The sequence below is a fragment of the Epinephelus lanceolatus genome, chromosome 7 (genome assembly GCF_041903045.1).
Source record: "Epinephelus lanceolatus isolate andai-2023 chromosome 7, ASM4190304v1, whole genome shotgun sequence".
Taxonomy (NCBI): domain Eukaryota; kingdom Metazoa; phylum Chordata; class Actinopteri; order Perciformes; family Serranidae; genus Epinephelus; species Epinephelus lanceolatus.
In genome coordinates, this window is record NC_135740.1 from 30,102,551 (window position 1) to 30,120,891 (window position 18,341).

Sequence of the window (18,341 nt, forward strand, 5' to 3'; positions counted from 1 at the left end):
CTGGAAGGAAAGCGGGTGGAAGCTCCAGAGATGGTCTAAGTTGTGACAACGCCTTGATGCAGCGACAATAAATCTTGCTGACCCAGTGGGGAGTTTGCACTGGGCTGGCTAAATTCGAGCTGCCCTTCGAAAAGCTAAATGTGCGTGCCCTTGAACCATCTGCAGCTTTCTGCTTTCTCACTTCAGCTTTGTTTTTCTTGAAACAGATGTGACATCACATTATTCATAGATTACAACAATGAAGGTGGCAACTTCTTTCCACCTCCGTATTTGAATTTTAGCAATTTAGGCATTGAAAAATCAATTTAAAAAAACAAAACACGCTACTTAAGCCAGTGGTTCTGAGTCGGTGGGTCAAAAGTGGGGTGCGGGTCCATTCTGAATGGACTGCAAGTGACTCGCAAATGTGTCAGGTTTGAAAATAGTTTGAAAAGTGCCATTTCCTGCTATAGAGTAAGTGACTACTTGACAGAGACAGTGAACTAGCTCTACGACATGGCAAACGCAAGTATGACGTTGAATGTATTAAACTGTGTGGACATTGAGCTAATGACTAAGGAGAAATCTGGACTCTATGGCTGGACCAGTTGGAAACCACTGACTTGAGCAAATCAATTTTTTTCACACCCCTATGCAACAGTGTTTTCCCAGAGCTAACATAGTGATTAAAGGGATAGATCAATTATTTTGAAGTGGGGTTGCATGGTGTACTCATCTACAGACAGTATATTGCAAACAGTAGATGCCAGTCGGCACATCCCCAGTTTGGAGAAGCAGGCTGGAAGCTAAGCTGTGAATCTCAAAATGATTCTCAGGCAGCGGTGAAATCCTTAAAGCGACTGAATGATTGATGGCAGAGTCCCACACACATCTGCCATCCAACTGCTAACCCATCTAGCAGCTGAGGTTTTCACCCCTGACCTTAAGCAATAGAATTATCATTAACATGTAATTGGAGCTCAATAAGTCCTGCAGGCATTGTACTGTAAAATGCCTGTGAGCGATGTAGGCAAAGTGGAGCACAGAAGCACCAAAGGGCATTGCACTAAGCTTGGGATGCCTGTGGGGGGAGCTCACAAAGGAAGGATGAGAAGAATAGAGGCCGGGGGTGAATAAGTATTAGAAAAGAAAACAGCACACAAGAAGAGCAGAAAAGTAAAGAGTGAATTAGAATGAAAGAGACCTTGAATGAGGAGCAAATCAACAGATATATCTCTACTTGTGAATAGAGACAGGAATATTGTTGTAATGACAAAAACAGACGGAGACAAATACAGACTCAGAGGTCTCCCTTTGCCCTCAGACAGACGCTGAGCGTGGGTGGCTGGCTCTCTGCAGTTATCCGAGCCATGCGGCAAATAAAATTCATAACATGCCACTGAGACACCCACAACAACCTCAGTGGGCAATTCCCTGCAGTGGAAAACAGTGGGCACCTCACGATGTGGCCTGGCCCGAGTCTCAAACAATGCCTGGTATTGTATGTGGTTGACACTGTGGTGTTCAGCTAAGTTACATGTGAAATCTATTTGAAGCACTCGTACCTTTTAACCGAGGAGGCACTCTGTGCTGCTTCTGCTACACTGGGGCAGATTTGTGATGATTCAGCAACAAGCTGTCGTGTGTTTGACTGCCATAGTATGCAAAGTACAGCTGGTCTCAGTGGAAATACGTCTTGATCACATCGCTAACACTAACATACGTTGAGCAGGAGATGAGTTACAAAAACACACTGATGAGTATGTGCCATTCTGCTGACATTAAAGACATTTTTTGGGGGGGGGGTGGGGGCACACCATTCCCACATACAGTAGAGAACGTTTTTAAATACTACGATCAAGTACAATTCTGAGGTATTTGTACTTTACGTAAGTATTTTCATTTAGGCTAATTTATACTTCCACTCCATTACGTTTTAGAGGCCAATATTGTGCGTTTACTTTTGACAACATTAGTCACTTTGCAGATTCTAATTATTAAGACAAAACTTTGTACAAAGAAAGACAGAAAGAGAGAAAAAGAAAGAGATCAAAAGAAAGAATGAATGAACAAAAGAAAGAATGAAAGAAAGAACAAAAAAGAAAGAACAAACGAACAAAAGAAAGAACGAATGAAAGAACAAACGAACGAATGAAAGAGGACCAACGAAAGAAAGAAAGAACAAACATAAGAAAGAATGAACAAATAAATGGAAGAACAAAAGAAAGAACGAACGAACGGAAGAAAGAACTTAAGAACAAAAAGAAAGAAGAAAGAACAAAAAAACAAAAGAAAAAACGAATGAAAGAACAAACGAACGAATGAAAGAACAAACGAACGAAAGAAAGAAAGAACAAACATATGAAAGAATGAACAGACAAATGGAAGAACAAAAGAAAGAACGAACGAATGGAAGAAAGAACTAAAGAACAAAAAGAAAGAAAAAAGAAAGAACAAACGAACAAAAGAAAGAATGAAAGAAAGAAAGAACGAATGAAAGAAAGGACCAACGAAAGAAAGAACAAATGAACAAAAACGAACGAATGAAAGAAAGAAAGAAATGAAATAACAAAAGAAAGAAAGAATAAAAGAAAAAACAACAAACAAACGAAAGAAAGAATGAACAAAAGAAAGAAAAAATATGAAATAAACCAACGAAAGACTGAAAGAAGGAAGGAAAGAACTAAAGAAAGAAGGAACAAAAGAAAGACAGAAAGAAAGAATGAGTGAAAGGACGAAAGAAAGAAAGAACAAATGAAAGAACGAACAAATGAACAAACGAACAAAAAATAACCAGCGAAAGAAAGAAGGAAAGAATGAAAGAGAACGAATGAAAGAAAGAAAGAACAATGAAAGACCGAACAAATGACAAAAGAAAGAATGAACCATATAGGGTTCTTGGACTTGTCCTCATTGGAGAACCTTTTTTGCTTTCAGAGGGTTCTACCTAAAACCCAACATAAAGGGTTATACTTAGAACCATCTGTGAAAAGACCAACAACAATCACGGTTCACATGCACATATTTAGGGGGTGGAGATTTTATTACATCACTACTACTACAGCCTCTAGGTTGGGGACCGAAACTCAGTTCCAAATAAGAACCAAATACAAAGTGCCAAGTACCTGGTACCTGTAAAACAAGAGGACTTTCTGCAGACCATGTGGTGTTGTATGGCATGAAAAGATGGAAGAGATATGAACTAGTAAGAACACGCGCAAAATTAAGATTCTAGACAAATCTGCATTTAGAAGAACCACTTGACACGTAGGTAAACGTGGATATTTGAGGGTGGGGATCTTTTTACACCCATGCTTCAACAATGTTTAACAAACTCTTTCTTCCAAAAACAAAACCTCTAAAAAATGTTTTTTTTTTCAGAAGCAAATGGTTCTGGGTAGAACCACAGCCCTTTAAACATAACACCTTTGCAACTCTTATTTCTTATTATTTTTTTAGACAACACAAGGCCCAAAAAACACATGCATCAATGGAGAGTTATCGATGGAGGGGGCTGCAGCCAATGGACAGGTACCACCATCAGCAAATGTACATACAGTTAAGTTACAGTTAATACTTTGATGCTAATACTTTTGTACTTATTCGTAAGAAAGGTTTTGAATACAGGACTTTTACTTGTAACAGAGTATTTGAATACTGTGGTATTTATCTAAATAAAAGATCTGAGAGGTTCTTCCACCACTGCTCTCATGTACTAAAATTACAGCCAGCAGCTGGTCAGCTTAGCTTGGAATTTGGAAGTTGTCATAAGCTTCATTTCCTCCTTTTTAAAATATGTTTAAGTCGTGTTTACTGAGTAAATAGCTTAAATTTGCTGAAACCACCCACAGTCTCATACTGTATTTTCCTACACAATAGTTACAGATGGCTAAATGGCCTCAGCAATATGCTTGCAGTAATACATGTCTCTTTTACATATATTCATAATCATTCAGCGGTGATTATGATAGACAAAGCGCAATACAGTGTTGCCGTCTACTTGTTTGGTGTTATTAAATAAATCCTGCGTAAGACATTAAACCAGAACTTGATATAGCAGAAAACACACAGCAATATGAACAGAATGTCTACATTTTTTGCCAGTGGCATTAAAGCACTGTTTCGTAGTCAATAACACATGCTACACAGCTGTGAGTGTGGGTAGAGTGGCTCACAGTGTAATGATTTCGCCTACTTTCCATACAAGATGCCAAAAAAGTGATCAAGTCCCTAACCTTCTGTTATCAGTGCTGAGTCCAATTAGGGGAGCGACACTGTGTCACACTGATAAATGCTCTGTGCCACTGCCATCTGTAAACATTAAGGAAATGCATTTAGTGCACTATTTACTCCTTATCTTAATTTGTTATATTCTCTGGGTGTTTTCAGAAATGGGTGCTTTCACATCAGTATCAAATTTTGAAAAACTGATTATTCTTGAGCCGTGCTAGCTCCAGGGAGGGCAATGTGGGTCTGTCGGTCAGTTCACCACTTTGATCCAGACTAATATATCTCAACTACTGGATGGATCAATGTGAAATGTATTGAGATATTCAAAGTGCACAGAGGATGAATCCCAGTGACTCTCATAAGCCCCTGACCTTTTCTCTAGAACCACCATGAGGTTAAAGTTTTTACATATCCAGTAAAATGGCTCAACATCTCCTGGACATATTGCTACAGAGTTTGTTAGACATTCATAGTTATCAGAAGACGAATTCTCCAGTGGTTTTCTCCTCGGAATTAATTGTCATCACTGTGGTCATCTCCTGACCACCATCAGGTCAGTGACCTGCAAAATCAGCCCAGTCATCAGAATCAAATGGTCGGTGTTGTACGTTTCTGCAAACCATGGATATGTAAATTTGTAGTTCAGATTACATGTATATAAACTGAGTTTCACATCAGGAGGAGGGTGGGAAGGTGGACAGTATGACACCAAGGCAAGGTGGCTGCCAAGTAGCTGACAGCAGAAAACCACTGTTAAAAGTGGGTATTTTCTGACATCAGATTGGAACATATCTGGCCATGTTTGTAGCGACAAAAGCAGGTATTTTTTAACTAGAGTCTGGGACTTTTTTTAGCTGTATTTGTAGCCACAAAAGCAGATATTTCCTAATGAGAGTTCAGGACATTTCCAACTGTGTTTTTAGCCACAAAAGTGGGTATTTTTTGACTAAAGTTCGGGACAGTTCCAGCTGTGTTCATACCCAGAAAAGCGGGTATTTCTGAGCTAGCATTTGGGGCAATTCCAGACGTATCTGTAGTGACAAAAGCTGGTATTTCTTGACGCAAAGTCAGGATGTTTCCAGCCATGGTTGTTGCATCAGAAGCAGGAATTCAGGACATTTGTAGCCATGCTCGTAGCCACAAAAGCAAGTATTTTTCCCTGAAGTCTGGGACATTTCCAGCTGTGTTTGTGGTGACAAAAGCAGGTATTTTTGTAACTAGAGTTGGGGATGATTTCAGCCATGGCTGCAGCAACCCAACCACCTATTTTAAGCCACAACATAAGGTCTTCCTACACTCTACCACATGTCACCGGCAGCATTGTTACTGCTTAACATTTTAATCAAAGTGTAACAAATTTCAAGTATCCACATATAAGCTTCATATTAAACATACAAATTTAAAATATCCCTGGTTTGCATTAACATACAATGCTAGCATTTATTCTGACAACTGGGTTTGCACAACTAATGAAATTCCCTTCAGCCTCAGGTGAAAATATATTAGCAAATATTAGCATGCTAACATGGTTATTTCAGATTGTCAGTGTGGTTAACATTCTACCAACTTAACATCAGCATGTCAGCACTGTCATTATGAGCATGTTAGCGTGCTGATATTGGCATTGAGCTCAAAGCAGCTCTGTGCCTCAGTATAGACTCACAGCGCTGTGAGCATAGCTGCAGACTAGGGATGCACCGAAATGAAAATTTGTGGCCGAAGCCGAATAAAATTAAATGCTTGGCCGAATACCGAGTACCGTTGTTTAGTTTTTCATTAGTTTTTGCAGATGAACCCCCTCCAGATTAGTGTTGTCAGGGTACCAATATTGGGACCCACGGTACGATACCAGTGAAAATATCATGGTTCTGAGTAGTATCACAATACCACAGCGAAAATGAGGCAGATGTGCCTTTGGTCATTTATAAAAAGATAAATCACTTTTCTATAATACATCAATGATATTTCAATGGAATAAATTACTTAGTAACTCATTCATACTTCAAAAACAGCATCAATAAGTGATTAACATAGCGGGGATCAAAATAAAATAAATAAATAAATAAAAGAAAAATCAACCAGCCACCCTCCTCCCCTGACAAGTCCCTTCTGTTGGGAATAGAATGATTTTATGTGTTTTACTATAAGTTGTGTTTCACTATATAAGTTTTAGATGTGTGAACAATGAGAATACTGAGATGATTTCAGCTGATCTGAATGTGTTTGCTTTGCAGAAGTGGAGAAGTACAGGAGAGGAAGAGACATGAAGTCTGAGGAGCACATACCGCAATGCTTAGATAATTAGTTTCATATATGGTAAAAAGAATAGAAAGTGATGAACAGATAGTAAGGTACAGCACGTGTAGGGAGTTGTGTTGTTCTCTTGTCTTTCAAAACAGGAACCACGCCCCCACCACCAGCGGGAAGGAGTCAGATTAACAGGAGGCAGGGGCGTGGTGTGGTGAAGGAGGAAGTGGAACTGCCAATGAGAAGAGGACAACGCCTTGCGTGCACAATGACACTCTGTTACGCTCAAATATACTGGGTCAGGGGAAGGACAGGAGGTCAGACTTCGTGAACTGACACACCTTTGTTGTTCGTCAGGGACGTGAAGTTGAGACCCAGAGCTCTGTAATTTTATTCCTTTACTGCTTAATAAACTACATTAACTGAGACCGAATATCTTCTCCTATTGCTTCATTAAAGAACACACAGGACTGAGCTCACACATAGCACACTGGAGAGTAGGATGAGACTCTTAGTCCAACACTTCATAAGTAAAGAACAGTCCCTTCAGTGTGCTGAGGTTTGTGGGCCGTTACTGCCACAAAGAGAGAAATGTGAACAGCTCCTTTCTCCTCTGACACATCACATACCTGTGTGCCGCCATGGCTCGGCTGTCCAAGTACTACTGGGCAGTCATGATGCCAAGAAGAGGACATTATTGGAGCTGGACTTCTCTGTTGCCGGTAAGCCTATGGCCACCGTATTTGAAAGGAATACATTCCTGTCTGTGTCTGTGACCCCTGTTCAACCCACAACCGGCGGGATTCGCCTTTCGTTTCTGCTGCTGGTTCAAATCTGTACTCGCACAGCGTGCTGAATGATTTATTTTGCTCGAACAAAACTATTTTTAGTTGCAAATGCGAGTGCAGTGACGGACGGAGTAAAATATCGCCACACTGCTGACATTTTACTCTGTGCGTCACCGCACACAAGTTATGCGGTTACTGAATATTCGGTGCATCCCTACTGCAAACTCTGTTTAAGAAGTAACTACAAAAGTACAACAGAGGAAGTTTAATTTACACAACAATTTAAAGGATAGAAGGCAGCAGCTATGACTTGGAACAGAGCCCCAGCCACCTGTCAATCAATGCCAGACAGGCCATTATAAAGCCAGTCGTCTGCACTTGTCCAGCCACCGGTATTAAACGCAGTCAGACATTTCCTCTGGACAGCATCACCCTCAAGGTTAGACAGCTTTTCAGTGAAGCTCTTTCTCATTCATTCATTCTTATATTCTTCTTTCCCTCTGCTCCTCCCATTTACCCGCATCCCATCTCTCCTCTGTGATGATTTAATACCAGCTGTCTGCTCTCTCTCTCTCTCTCCCTCCTTCCCTCCCTCCATCGACTCCATCCTTTATTCTTCCCTTTCTCTCTTAGCCTGATGAAGTCAGAGTGCAGCTCTGGTATAAACAGCCACTGCAGGCCATCCATAGTGATCTCATTACACAAGACTGCAGGGGAAACTGTCTTACCCAATTTCACAACTATCCTTCCTTAACCTCCCCCTCCCTCTTCCTAGATACATCAGGGTCAAGTAAGCAATTAAGGGGCCAATTGTCTAAACAGGATGCCAGTTGAATTGAAGAAACAGAAATGATGCGGCAAGCCTGGACAGTTTCCAATTAAGCATCAAAGAATAACACGAACGCCCTCTAATTGTTTTACACTGGCAAACCTCTCGAGTGTAACTAGTGCAATGGCAGTATTAACCCATATTATATTCATAATTAATAAGCTGACTGGAAGGAGCACTGAAATATGCATTATTGTGTGACAGCACATTATTAGACAATACTTTTTTAATTGCCTAAAAACCGAATGTAAATGGCGACAAGAAGAATCGTCGGAGGAAAATGGAAAACAAACAGAAAGACAGACAATATATATAGATGTTAGACATCATTAGGCTCTATTTCCCTGTGTGACTTAAACCTAAACATATTAGCATAGTGTCTCCCCACAGATTCAATCATAAAAGGACAACTGCCACAGTAATTAAAAGCACAATTCTTGCATAATATTTGGCTTAAAAAGTATTAATTCACAGAGAAATGAGTTCTGTATGAAATAATAACTTTGATTAAAGTCCCCCTCCACTAAAAATGTGTTTTTCTTATTGTTATGTCTCCTAAAATGTCTGACCTTCACTACACTGACTTGTATCTGTGCAGAGTTTGTCACTAGAGACATGTTTCACATTCCTTTATTGCAGGTGGTGATGTTTGTGCATTTCCATAAAATCTGAGATTCAAATGTGAGCTGGGCAAACTAAATTTGGTACACTGCTGACACAAAAGCCAATCGCTGTCTAATATAGCAAACACATACCGACAGGTAAAGCGGACTTGACAGTACTGGGAGCAGAGTTAGCATTAGCATAGCAAAACTTCTGACAGCAAACGTGGTAGAGTGGGCAGTTTTGGGATGTAAACATGGCCGTGGAGCTTCCCTCCCTCCACTGTCTACAAATAACCTTATTGTTGTAGATATTATCGTGTGTTTAACAACCACTAAGGCTGCGTCAGCAACTGCCAGTTAGCCTACAAGCTAACAAGCTAAGAAACAACATAAACAAAAGATGCTAACCATACTTACTATTGTGACACATCTTGGATCACAACATCACTCATCAGAGTCTGAGTGAGGCTTACACATGTAGGGCTGAATCTCTCTGATGTTTCCTCTAACACTAATGCTAGCCATCGTGAGGCACACAGTTCTTTCACCTGTCAACCAAGCATCAGCAGTGCCAGAGAAAGCGGAAAACAAAAGTGAAACTTCCCGCAAGCCAGTTTCTCATTAAGGGAGGAAAAGTAGATTTGCTTTCAGACCCTTTTCAGAGATTTTATTTATCTACTATGTGGTAAAACTATGTTAAACATAAGCATATATTAGTATACTTTAAAACAGTGGTTCCCAACTTGTGTGGCCACGGGGTCCAGATTTCTCCTTAGTCCTAAGTTCAAGGTCCTCACAGTTTATCATTTTCAGTGTCATAACTGTGTTTGGTCGTGTTGTCGAGCTAGTTTGCTGTCTCTGTTAAGTAGCTGTTCATTATTCACTTACCCTACAGCAGGAAATTGGGCTTCAAAATAAAGGCTTTGTGCCAAAAATTCACTGTACTTTAAAATATGGTGTGTTTTTTACAAACCTGACACGTTTATAAGTCATTTGCCGTCCATTCAGAATGGACCCATGACCAACTTTTGGACCGCGACCCACCAGTTGGGAACTACTGCTTTAAAAGGTGTCTGGAGAGGGATGGGACTTAAAGCCAAAAGCCATCAGACTCATCCATTAGTTCCATTACACATCTCTTTACCAATTGGGTGTGTGGACAATTTACAGAAACTGGGTTATAAAGACACAGGAAGTTGTTTTGGCTTTTAGTTTTGTGTTCCACAGAAATGCTGGGGGTTTCATTCAGTAGACCGCTCCTTAAACTCAGTGAATCTCCGTCAACCAGATTGTGTTTAAAAAAAAAAAAAAGACAGTCATGGCTTGCTAGAGGCGAACAAACAAACTGAGTGAAGCTGAAACTGATCAGATGTTTCCTTGTGAAAATTACGTGTGCTCTGAACAAAGTCATAAAAATAAATCAACCTTTTCATTTCTTTTTCTTTTGAGCCAACTTCTTCACAGAAAAACAATCAGCGGTTTACAGCTATTGTTGCCACAGAACAGACGATCACCTCTGAAGTTTACAAATGCATCTTGGCTCTGAAAACATCATCCCTCCAGACCGTTACAGTAAACACCACAATGAATTTCCTCTTACCGGATGTTGTGGGATTTGCGTTTGATCTCGTTCCAGCAGAGGTTCATTTCTCCTGTTTGGTGCGGGCCGCCTCCTCTCAGTCTCCTGCACTCGGTCCCCTCCTCCTGCCCCTCACCGTCCACTGTGGACTGGCACGGCACACAGTGGCATCCCGGCCACGAGGGCCGCCCCGCAGCTGAGGACAAGACACAGGAGGGACGCCCAGGTGAGTATTACAGTCAACTGATTAGGGTCATTAAAGGCTGATTTTAATTTTTTTTTCTTAAGTTTCTTCTGATATATACAGCTACAAGGGCAGGATTACAACATCTGTGGCTTTGATGACCCTGGGGTTAGTATTAAACAAGATGTAGATGCGGTAGACAAGGCGAAACAACGAAGGACTGTCAGACTGAAAGAAAAGAAACCTTGCTTATCCTCTGCCACAAAGCAACATCATCCGTCAAGGCACTGCACCACAGTTTACTTTGTAAAAGTCAAGCAAAAGATAAAATGATTGCTACAGGGACGACTATCCAAAGCTTTAAAATCCTACCTCGTATTATAGGCTATTTGATATTTATTTTAGTCTCTGATAAGCCTGTATCTCTTACTAAAACTTACTGTCTCACAGGAACCTGTAGCAAAACCACCAACACGGCCCCTTGCACTGTTTTAACGCACGGCTGCGTTCAGTCTGAACACCCACTCAGAATAAAAGGGCAGAAAGCAACATATACAGTAGATTATTCAAATCTTTACTGAGATTGTCTCATTCTTCTATAAACAAAAATATACTTTATGGCTTTTGACCATTTTAACATTTGAGCACATTTATGCCAAACAACTCAAAAAGTTTTCAAAAAGTAGAAATTCAACTGAATTACAGACCTACTCACTAACATGACATTCTCCGTTTCTGGGTTAGAAGCTCTTAGTTAGTTCAACATATGGATCGATTGCCGAAAAGGCCTAATGGGCACAGGTCCAGGGGCCCCAAGTGTCAGGGCCCCCCTGGCCTTCACCTACAAAATGTTACTCACATTAACACATATCGACCAGGAAGAAACTCAAAATGACTGTGACGAGATGCAAAGGAACTGGAAAGAGACAGAAAATGACCAAGAAATACACACAATTTCCTCACAGACACACAAAATGACTTAAATGTGACACAAAAAAGAAAACAAAGTGACACAAAACAACCAATAGGAGACACAAAAATGCAAAACAGAAACACGGAATAAGAAAAAGATGCATATCATCTACAAAAAGATGCAAAACAACACCCAAAAAAGAAGCAAAACCACCTAAAATTCTATGTGTTTGACTCCTAATTTGGAGATATGGTGAGTTCTTTTGCACATCTTTGCCCAGGGGTCCACTGTCTCATAATCCACCCATGAGTTAAACATTTAAAGAATAAGTTTATTCACCTTCATGCTGAGAGTTAGATGAAAAGATTGAAATGCACTCATATCTGTGTGGTAAATATGTAACTATAGCTGGTTTAGCTTAACATAAAGAATGGAAACAGCTGACCTGACTGTCCAAAGGTAAGAAAATCCACCTACCACCACTTCTAAAGCTCACTGATGTGAACAGAACTGAAAGTGTAAAAACACCAACTTTCTTTCTTATGAGAGGTTATGTGACAGACTTTTTTTGGCTATGATGAGTAACTTCCTGGAGTCCTGTGATGGCCGCACCTGCTGCACATCGCTTTAGTTTCATACATCACACTCCTAGTTAATGTTATGTTGTTGGCAGTAGCTGGAAGCAGCACCTTCAGCACTGGTAACTCAAAGAAAAACAGTGCTGAAGGTGCTGCTGGAAGGACATGTTTTCAGGCTGGAACAAAAGATGCACCCACTAAAACAGAGCTGTTAAATACAGGAAGTAGCCAATCAGGATATACCAAGTGCCTGCAAACTCAAGGGGAGATTGGGGTTTCTAGTTTGGAGTTTTGTTTTTTTCTTTAGACTATATTAGTTTGTTCACTCAAAGAAACCTTTGATCTGTTCTGTCAGGTTTACAAATCATAATAAGACACAGAAAATGTCCATCCAATTGAGTTAAGTAATTCTAACATAAACCAAAAAACTACCATTTATGTGATAAAATCAAATAAAACTCAAATGAAAAGACCATGACATATGTTGATATTTATTAACACATTTGAAATACATTTATCAAATTCAAATAAGTATCTATGAAATACAACATATCAACAGTAATTAAATAACCTTTATTAAGGTAAATTTGATAAATTATATGAGTAATAGTTAAATAAATTCCCAAAGTATTCATCTCAGTTTTATTTGATTATTTGATTAATTACAAGTGTGGTACTTTTTTGGTTTATGTTAGAAGTATCTGACTCATCTGGATGGAAATTTTCAATGTAAATGAAATATATAAACCTGACGAAACCGACCAATAATGTGTACTTTATATAGACAGACTATACTGGTAGACCAATTGCCCTGTTTTTGTATAATTCATAGTTTGGGTGGTAGTGTTTGTCTTTGTGTTACCCCCTTTAAAAATGGTCTGACCAGCCATCCCATATGTTCTCCTTGTGGTCAGCTTCTTGTGATCGTTAGGTCCCTTTAGTCTGTTCAGTTTATGTTAAATTATTATAGCCTGAGTTTCTGTTAAATTGACCTCTTTCATGAGCCCATAATTTTGCTGCATATTTTAAAAATATTTTGTTTCATTTTCGGGTAAATAAAATCATCTTTTTGAAAATCCATCTGTGATTCCTCATGCCTGCCAGCTCGGTCCCACTCACAGTCCCCTGCTGGCTGCCTTGAATCTCGTTCCAGAATGTCAATCCATTCCTTTAAAGCTGCTATAACCAATATGGCAGCGCGGTCACTCACAGTGACTGAACCACAGACCTACATTCATGAGGGGAACAGAAACAGGACTTAAAGCAGCTACAAGGAGTTTTTAACTGGTTATTAAACAGTTTCAGTTTTATGCTGATGCCTCGGTGTGACCCACATAAATAAACCAGACCATCAGTGAGAAGACTGGTTATTTCAATATAGTTATTTTTAATTCTTGCCATGGACCGGAAGAGCTTATTATGTTTTCATGGCAAAGTTTCGCAGTAAGTAGTAGCTTAGCAAGTTAAAAAGAAGCAGGAGGAGATTTGTTTTTAGAGACTTTTATTTTTGACATTATATTTTGTGGTGATGGCTGATACTGGAGCAGCTCAGCAAGGAGAAAAGAAAAGAATTGACCAAATAACAAAAAAAGGTAAAAGGGACAGCGATAAAGTGCAGGTGAAAGTTGGACCCAACCTTAGTCATTCAACAGATGAACATAATTGTGAGAGTTGAAAGGATTCAAAGCCAATCCTGAATTGGCCCTCTTCCACTGGGCTATATGCAAATAAATGAATAAATAAAATAAAATAAGATAAAATAAAATATAATAAAATTTTAGCAAGAGTAATAATCTTTGCATTTCACTTTCACTGGAAAAAATATAACAATAATGATGTGATTAGTCTAATTTTGATAATATTTCAATTGATCGTGCAGCTCTATATAAAATATGTCATTTTTATTTATGAAATATATTGTACAACATGGTTTGACATCATTATATAAATTTGCATTGGTGGCTAAAACAGAATTTAGTTTGTTTCACTGTTGTCACATCACAGTTATTAATCTTACATAGCCAAAAATAGATACCGGTACCTCACTGCTGCATCCTGCAAACAGCTGTGTTTAAAAAAGAAAATCAAAGTAAAAATAAGTTTTCTGCGAGCCACCTGAAGTGGGCTGCCTGGGATTTGCTGGGCGCTCAATCTGTAAAGCACTGGCAGGGCTAGGAGTAGCCGGAGCTGCAATGAGGAGGGCCATTTTAATCATTACTGAAGCCACAGAGAAAGCCACTCGGTGGCTTTGGACAAAGAGGGCGAGCCCATTGCCGCTGCTGGGATGCAATGCGGGGCTTGATAAACCCCGGATGGGTCACCTGGGTGAGGGGGTCTGATGTTGAAAGACCCAAAACCCCTTATGACCCCAGGAACATCACTGATGATGCATCCCAGCGCATCCCAGTGCATCCCAGAGATGTATCTTGAAACCTAACAAAGCAGGCAGTGGTGCTCATTTCTGTCCACAAGGGGCCGCCAAAATCAACACAAAATAAAACTTTCTTTAAGTTGCTTTAAAGTGGGTGATAATGTTGCTCCATAACTGCTGGTAAACAACCAACCTTTTGCTAATAGGTTCCAATATCATCCTTAAAGGTGGTAATATGTCTAGTGTTGTGTTTACAGATTGTTTCTGCTGCCCCCAAGAGGCCAAAAAATTATGTTCATGCAGGTTTAAATCATGACCTGATCCATGAAACGGGGAAAACCTGCCTGGGGAAAATTAATCCTTTAGCATGAATAATCTGTCAAGTGCAAGACAACAAGAGTTATAGACTGTGTAGAGCATAACATGTATTACCTCTGCGGTAGAGTACCTGACCAACTGCTGATATTTAGTAGGCCAAAATCGTCTGAACAATACATCAGCCAGCAGATATGTGTACGTGTCTACCTCTAGGTAATATATTTATTTATTTATTTTTATTTCATTCATTGAAAAAATCTACCTTGTTAAAGAAAGCACAATATAAAAATGTGAAGCGCCACACACACACTATAAGTCTAGTCAACAAATCAGAGTAAAACTGAACAACTTTGTCCTGTGTGTAAGATAGAAAACCTGGATCACAAGACACCAGTAGTTTCATCCTATTATTCCATTCCATTAAACACAAGGAAACAGACACAGACAAAAAGCCTCTTTTTTTCACAGACTTTTAGAGTGAGGGGGCATGTGAGGCTAGACTTGAAGAGGTGCAATCCCCTTGATGGAGCGTCGGGGAAGAAAATATCAAGGAGGCAGCCCATGCACACAAACACGCAAGCACTATCACACACACAGATATGTACACACACATACACACACACACACACACACACACACACACACACACACACACATATACACACACACTATAATAAGTGGCAGAAGAAGCTTTTCCCGGTTCACAGGTCATGATAAATCTTGTGTTTGGTCACTGGGCTGTCAAAGGCTTCCTGTCTTTTTCCGTTCATTTCACAACCTTTACCTCAGCAGCTAACACCTTCAGCCTCATAACACACACACACACACACACACACTCTATAACCCTGATGCTTTGTCAGAGGACTCTGATCACATTGGTTGTTTTGAACTGGTCAATCCGATTCCTCCCTGCTGGAGGGCTCAACCTCTAACCTGTAACAGCAGTAGTCAGTCCATCCATCTACAGCAACACACACACACGAATCACACTCAAAACACAAGACTTCAATCTCTTCATGTGCTATCTTGTTTAAACACCTGATGTACATTACTCAACCTGATAAAGCCACCTCTAGGCCAAGCTAAATTCCCAGAGTGCATTGTGGTTTTCAGAATCAGAGCTTTTCAGGTGGCTTCCATTCATAAAGCTAGTGGCAGAAAACACTCCTTGCACATGTCCTGGCTTAATGGGCAGAATCAAATTAGACCCATCCAAAAAGTTTGATGACTTTGTAATAATTTCACAAAAACACACCCTTGTCCTTGCCTGCTGCTCCAGCCTGTTCCCACTTCCAACTTGTCAAATACCACAGCTTTGTCAGTGATCTCTGCGTCAGACACCAGTGTACACAGGCACCTTTTGTAGCATCATGATATGCACCTGGCAGCTGCTATTTCTTACGCTGCCAGCAGCGAGTGAACTCGTCAAATCCTGCCCCTTTGTGACAGTATGATACAGGCCGGACGGTGGCTACTTCTGACGCCGCCAGCAACTGCCATGGTAACAATACTGAGAAAGTCTGTGTAGGGCAGTTGAGAGGGGAGGTGGATGGGTCAAACAAACACTGGACTCTCATCCAGGAGCCCGCTGTTTGTTTCCTGTGTGAAACCAAAAGTCAACAGAGTTATTTCAATAACAACGTAGTGAGCTAATATGTGTAGCATGCTTCATTGGTAACATATATCACATGACGTATGGCACATGACGTGACATTACGTTAGTACAAACCGCACTTACTTTTAGCCAAACCATGATGTTTTTTTAAAAAACCTAACCATGTACTTTGTCTAAACTAATTTGCCTAAAGTGTTTTACTTAGTTTGTAAGTTTATTTTGAAAAAGACTGTATGCATGTTAGGAGCAAAAACTGAACATTCCCTGTGAAAATGAAGATGTATTTTGAAAAGACACAATGCATGTGACAAGTATCAATTGAGATGCCATCTGTGACTGTCCAAAACTGATGCACAAGGGTACCTAGCGCATCATATTTTGACATGTAAGTCCACTGACAAAAGGGACAGTGTTTGATGACTTGATGGGTTGGCTGCCCAGATCACAATTTGCCTGACCTCGATGCCTATCCCAGTGATTGGTGGGCCCACAGGGCCATGGGTTAAGGCCTGGCCACCAGACATTTGCTGGCCTGCTCCCCTCTCAGGTCTGGCTGCAGATGGGGGCCCCAGCTTCCCTTTTATGGGCCAGTTGCTCCAGTTCCTTCTTTCTGATTTATTAGGGTCTGGTCAGTCACTCATGGTCAAGCCACTCCCCTGGGACTTCTTTGCTTTGGGAGACCCTACCAGGAGCTATTGCTCTGGACAACACAGCTCCAAGGGACACGCAAACCCCTCTACCACTTTAACATCGCAATTCTTGGAGGGTAAGGTCGTGGATATGAGTGACCAAAGAGTGGCTAGGCTCAGCCTTAGAGACAGGATGAGGAACTCAGAGGGGCCAGTTGAGGTGGTTCAGGCAACTGATCAGGATGCCTCCTAGGCACCTCCCACCCGCTTTTCCAGGCATATCCAACTGGTAGGAGGTCCTGGGGAAAGATCCAAAACACATTGGAGGGATTGTATGTCTCATCTGGCCTGGAAACATTTCGGAATGCCCCAGGAAGAGCTGGAAATTGTTGCAGAGGAGTGGGATTTCTGGAAAAACTTGTCAAATGCTTCAAAATGGATACTACTGCAAAGAAACTACAAATTCTAAAACGTGGATGCTTCACACACAACTTCAACCAGACAGCACAGACGATCTGTACAATCAGCACAGTTTCAAGATGGACACCCAAGATTAATGTCACCAATTCAGTATGAAGTTATGAAGTTGTGTAATGGTCAGAAAAGTGTTTTTGCAGAACATTATGATGTCACAGTGATGCTGACCTTTGACCTTTTTGGATATAAAATGTCATCATGTCATCATTTTAGCCTATTAGACATTTGTGTAAAATTTTGTCATAATTAGCTTGTGAATTCTTCAGTTATGGCCAAAAACATGTTTTGTGAGGTCAAAGTGACCTTTGCCCACCTAATTGTAGTCAGTTCATCATTGAATACAAGTGGACGTTTGTGCCAAATTTGAAGACATTTCCTCAAGACGTTCTTCAGATATCAGGTTCATTAGAATGGGACAGATGGATGACACAAAAACATAATGTCTCCGGCCGCAGCTGTTGCAGGCGTGGGGGTATAAAATCAGTGGGTTGAAAAACAGTTTTTTGTTCATTTTCTTGGTGGGACCATTAAAGAGTTAACTACCTCACTGCCTCTCTCTGAGTGATTCTCTCTGGAGCTCAGGTGTTTTGTCTAAAACAAATTGAGCCCGAAATGAAGCAGGAAGAAAAAAAACTTTGTTGCAGAGTCAACATTTGAGTGAACGACTCCCCAGTGAGACAGAGGGAAAGACTTGCTTTCAGTATACTCATCCTCTTTATCTTCATCTTCCCTCTTCTTCTTCCTCCTTCTCCTCTTGTGTACATATAAAGTCTTCTCTTTACCTTTCTAGTTTGTTCTACAGACCACTTCACCTCAGACTGGCTGGATGGGATTTTTTTTTTTTTTTTTTTCAGTTTCACATGAATCATCACCATCTCCTGTCTTCCATTATCTCTCTGCTTCCTTTCCTCCCTTTTCTTCCTCAGACAGCTCCTGTTAGTGTAGGTGAGTCTTGAATCAGCACATCTCTCCCACTCACTCCTGCTCTCACCGTCTCTT

General features: G+C 40.4%; 1 protein-coding gene across 4 annotated transcripts in view; it reads right to left on the reverse strand.

The window, feature by feature from the left end:
• drp2 (dystrophin related protein 2) overlaps nucleotides 1-18,341 on the reverse strand; it is a 197,279-nt gene that overhangs the window by 128,488 nt on the left and 50,450 nt on the right. For all 4 annotated transcript variants that reach the window (XM_078169424.1, XM_078169423.1, XM_033633165.2 and 1 more), the window contains exon 2: nucleotides 10,279-10,453. In XM_078169424.1, coding sequence (XP_078025550.1) covers nucleotides 10,279-10,325 — 47 coding nt within the window. In that variant the 5' untranslated portion in view covers nucleotides 10,326-10,453. The remainder of the gene's footprint in view (nucleotides 1-10,278; nucleotides 10,454-18,341) is intronic.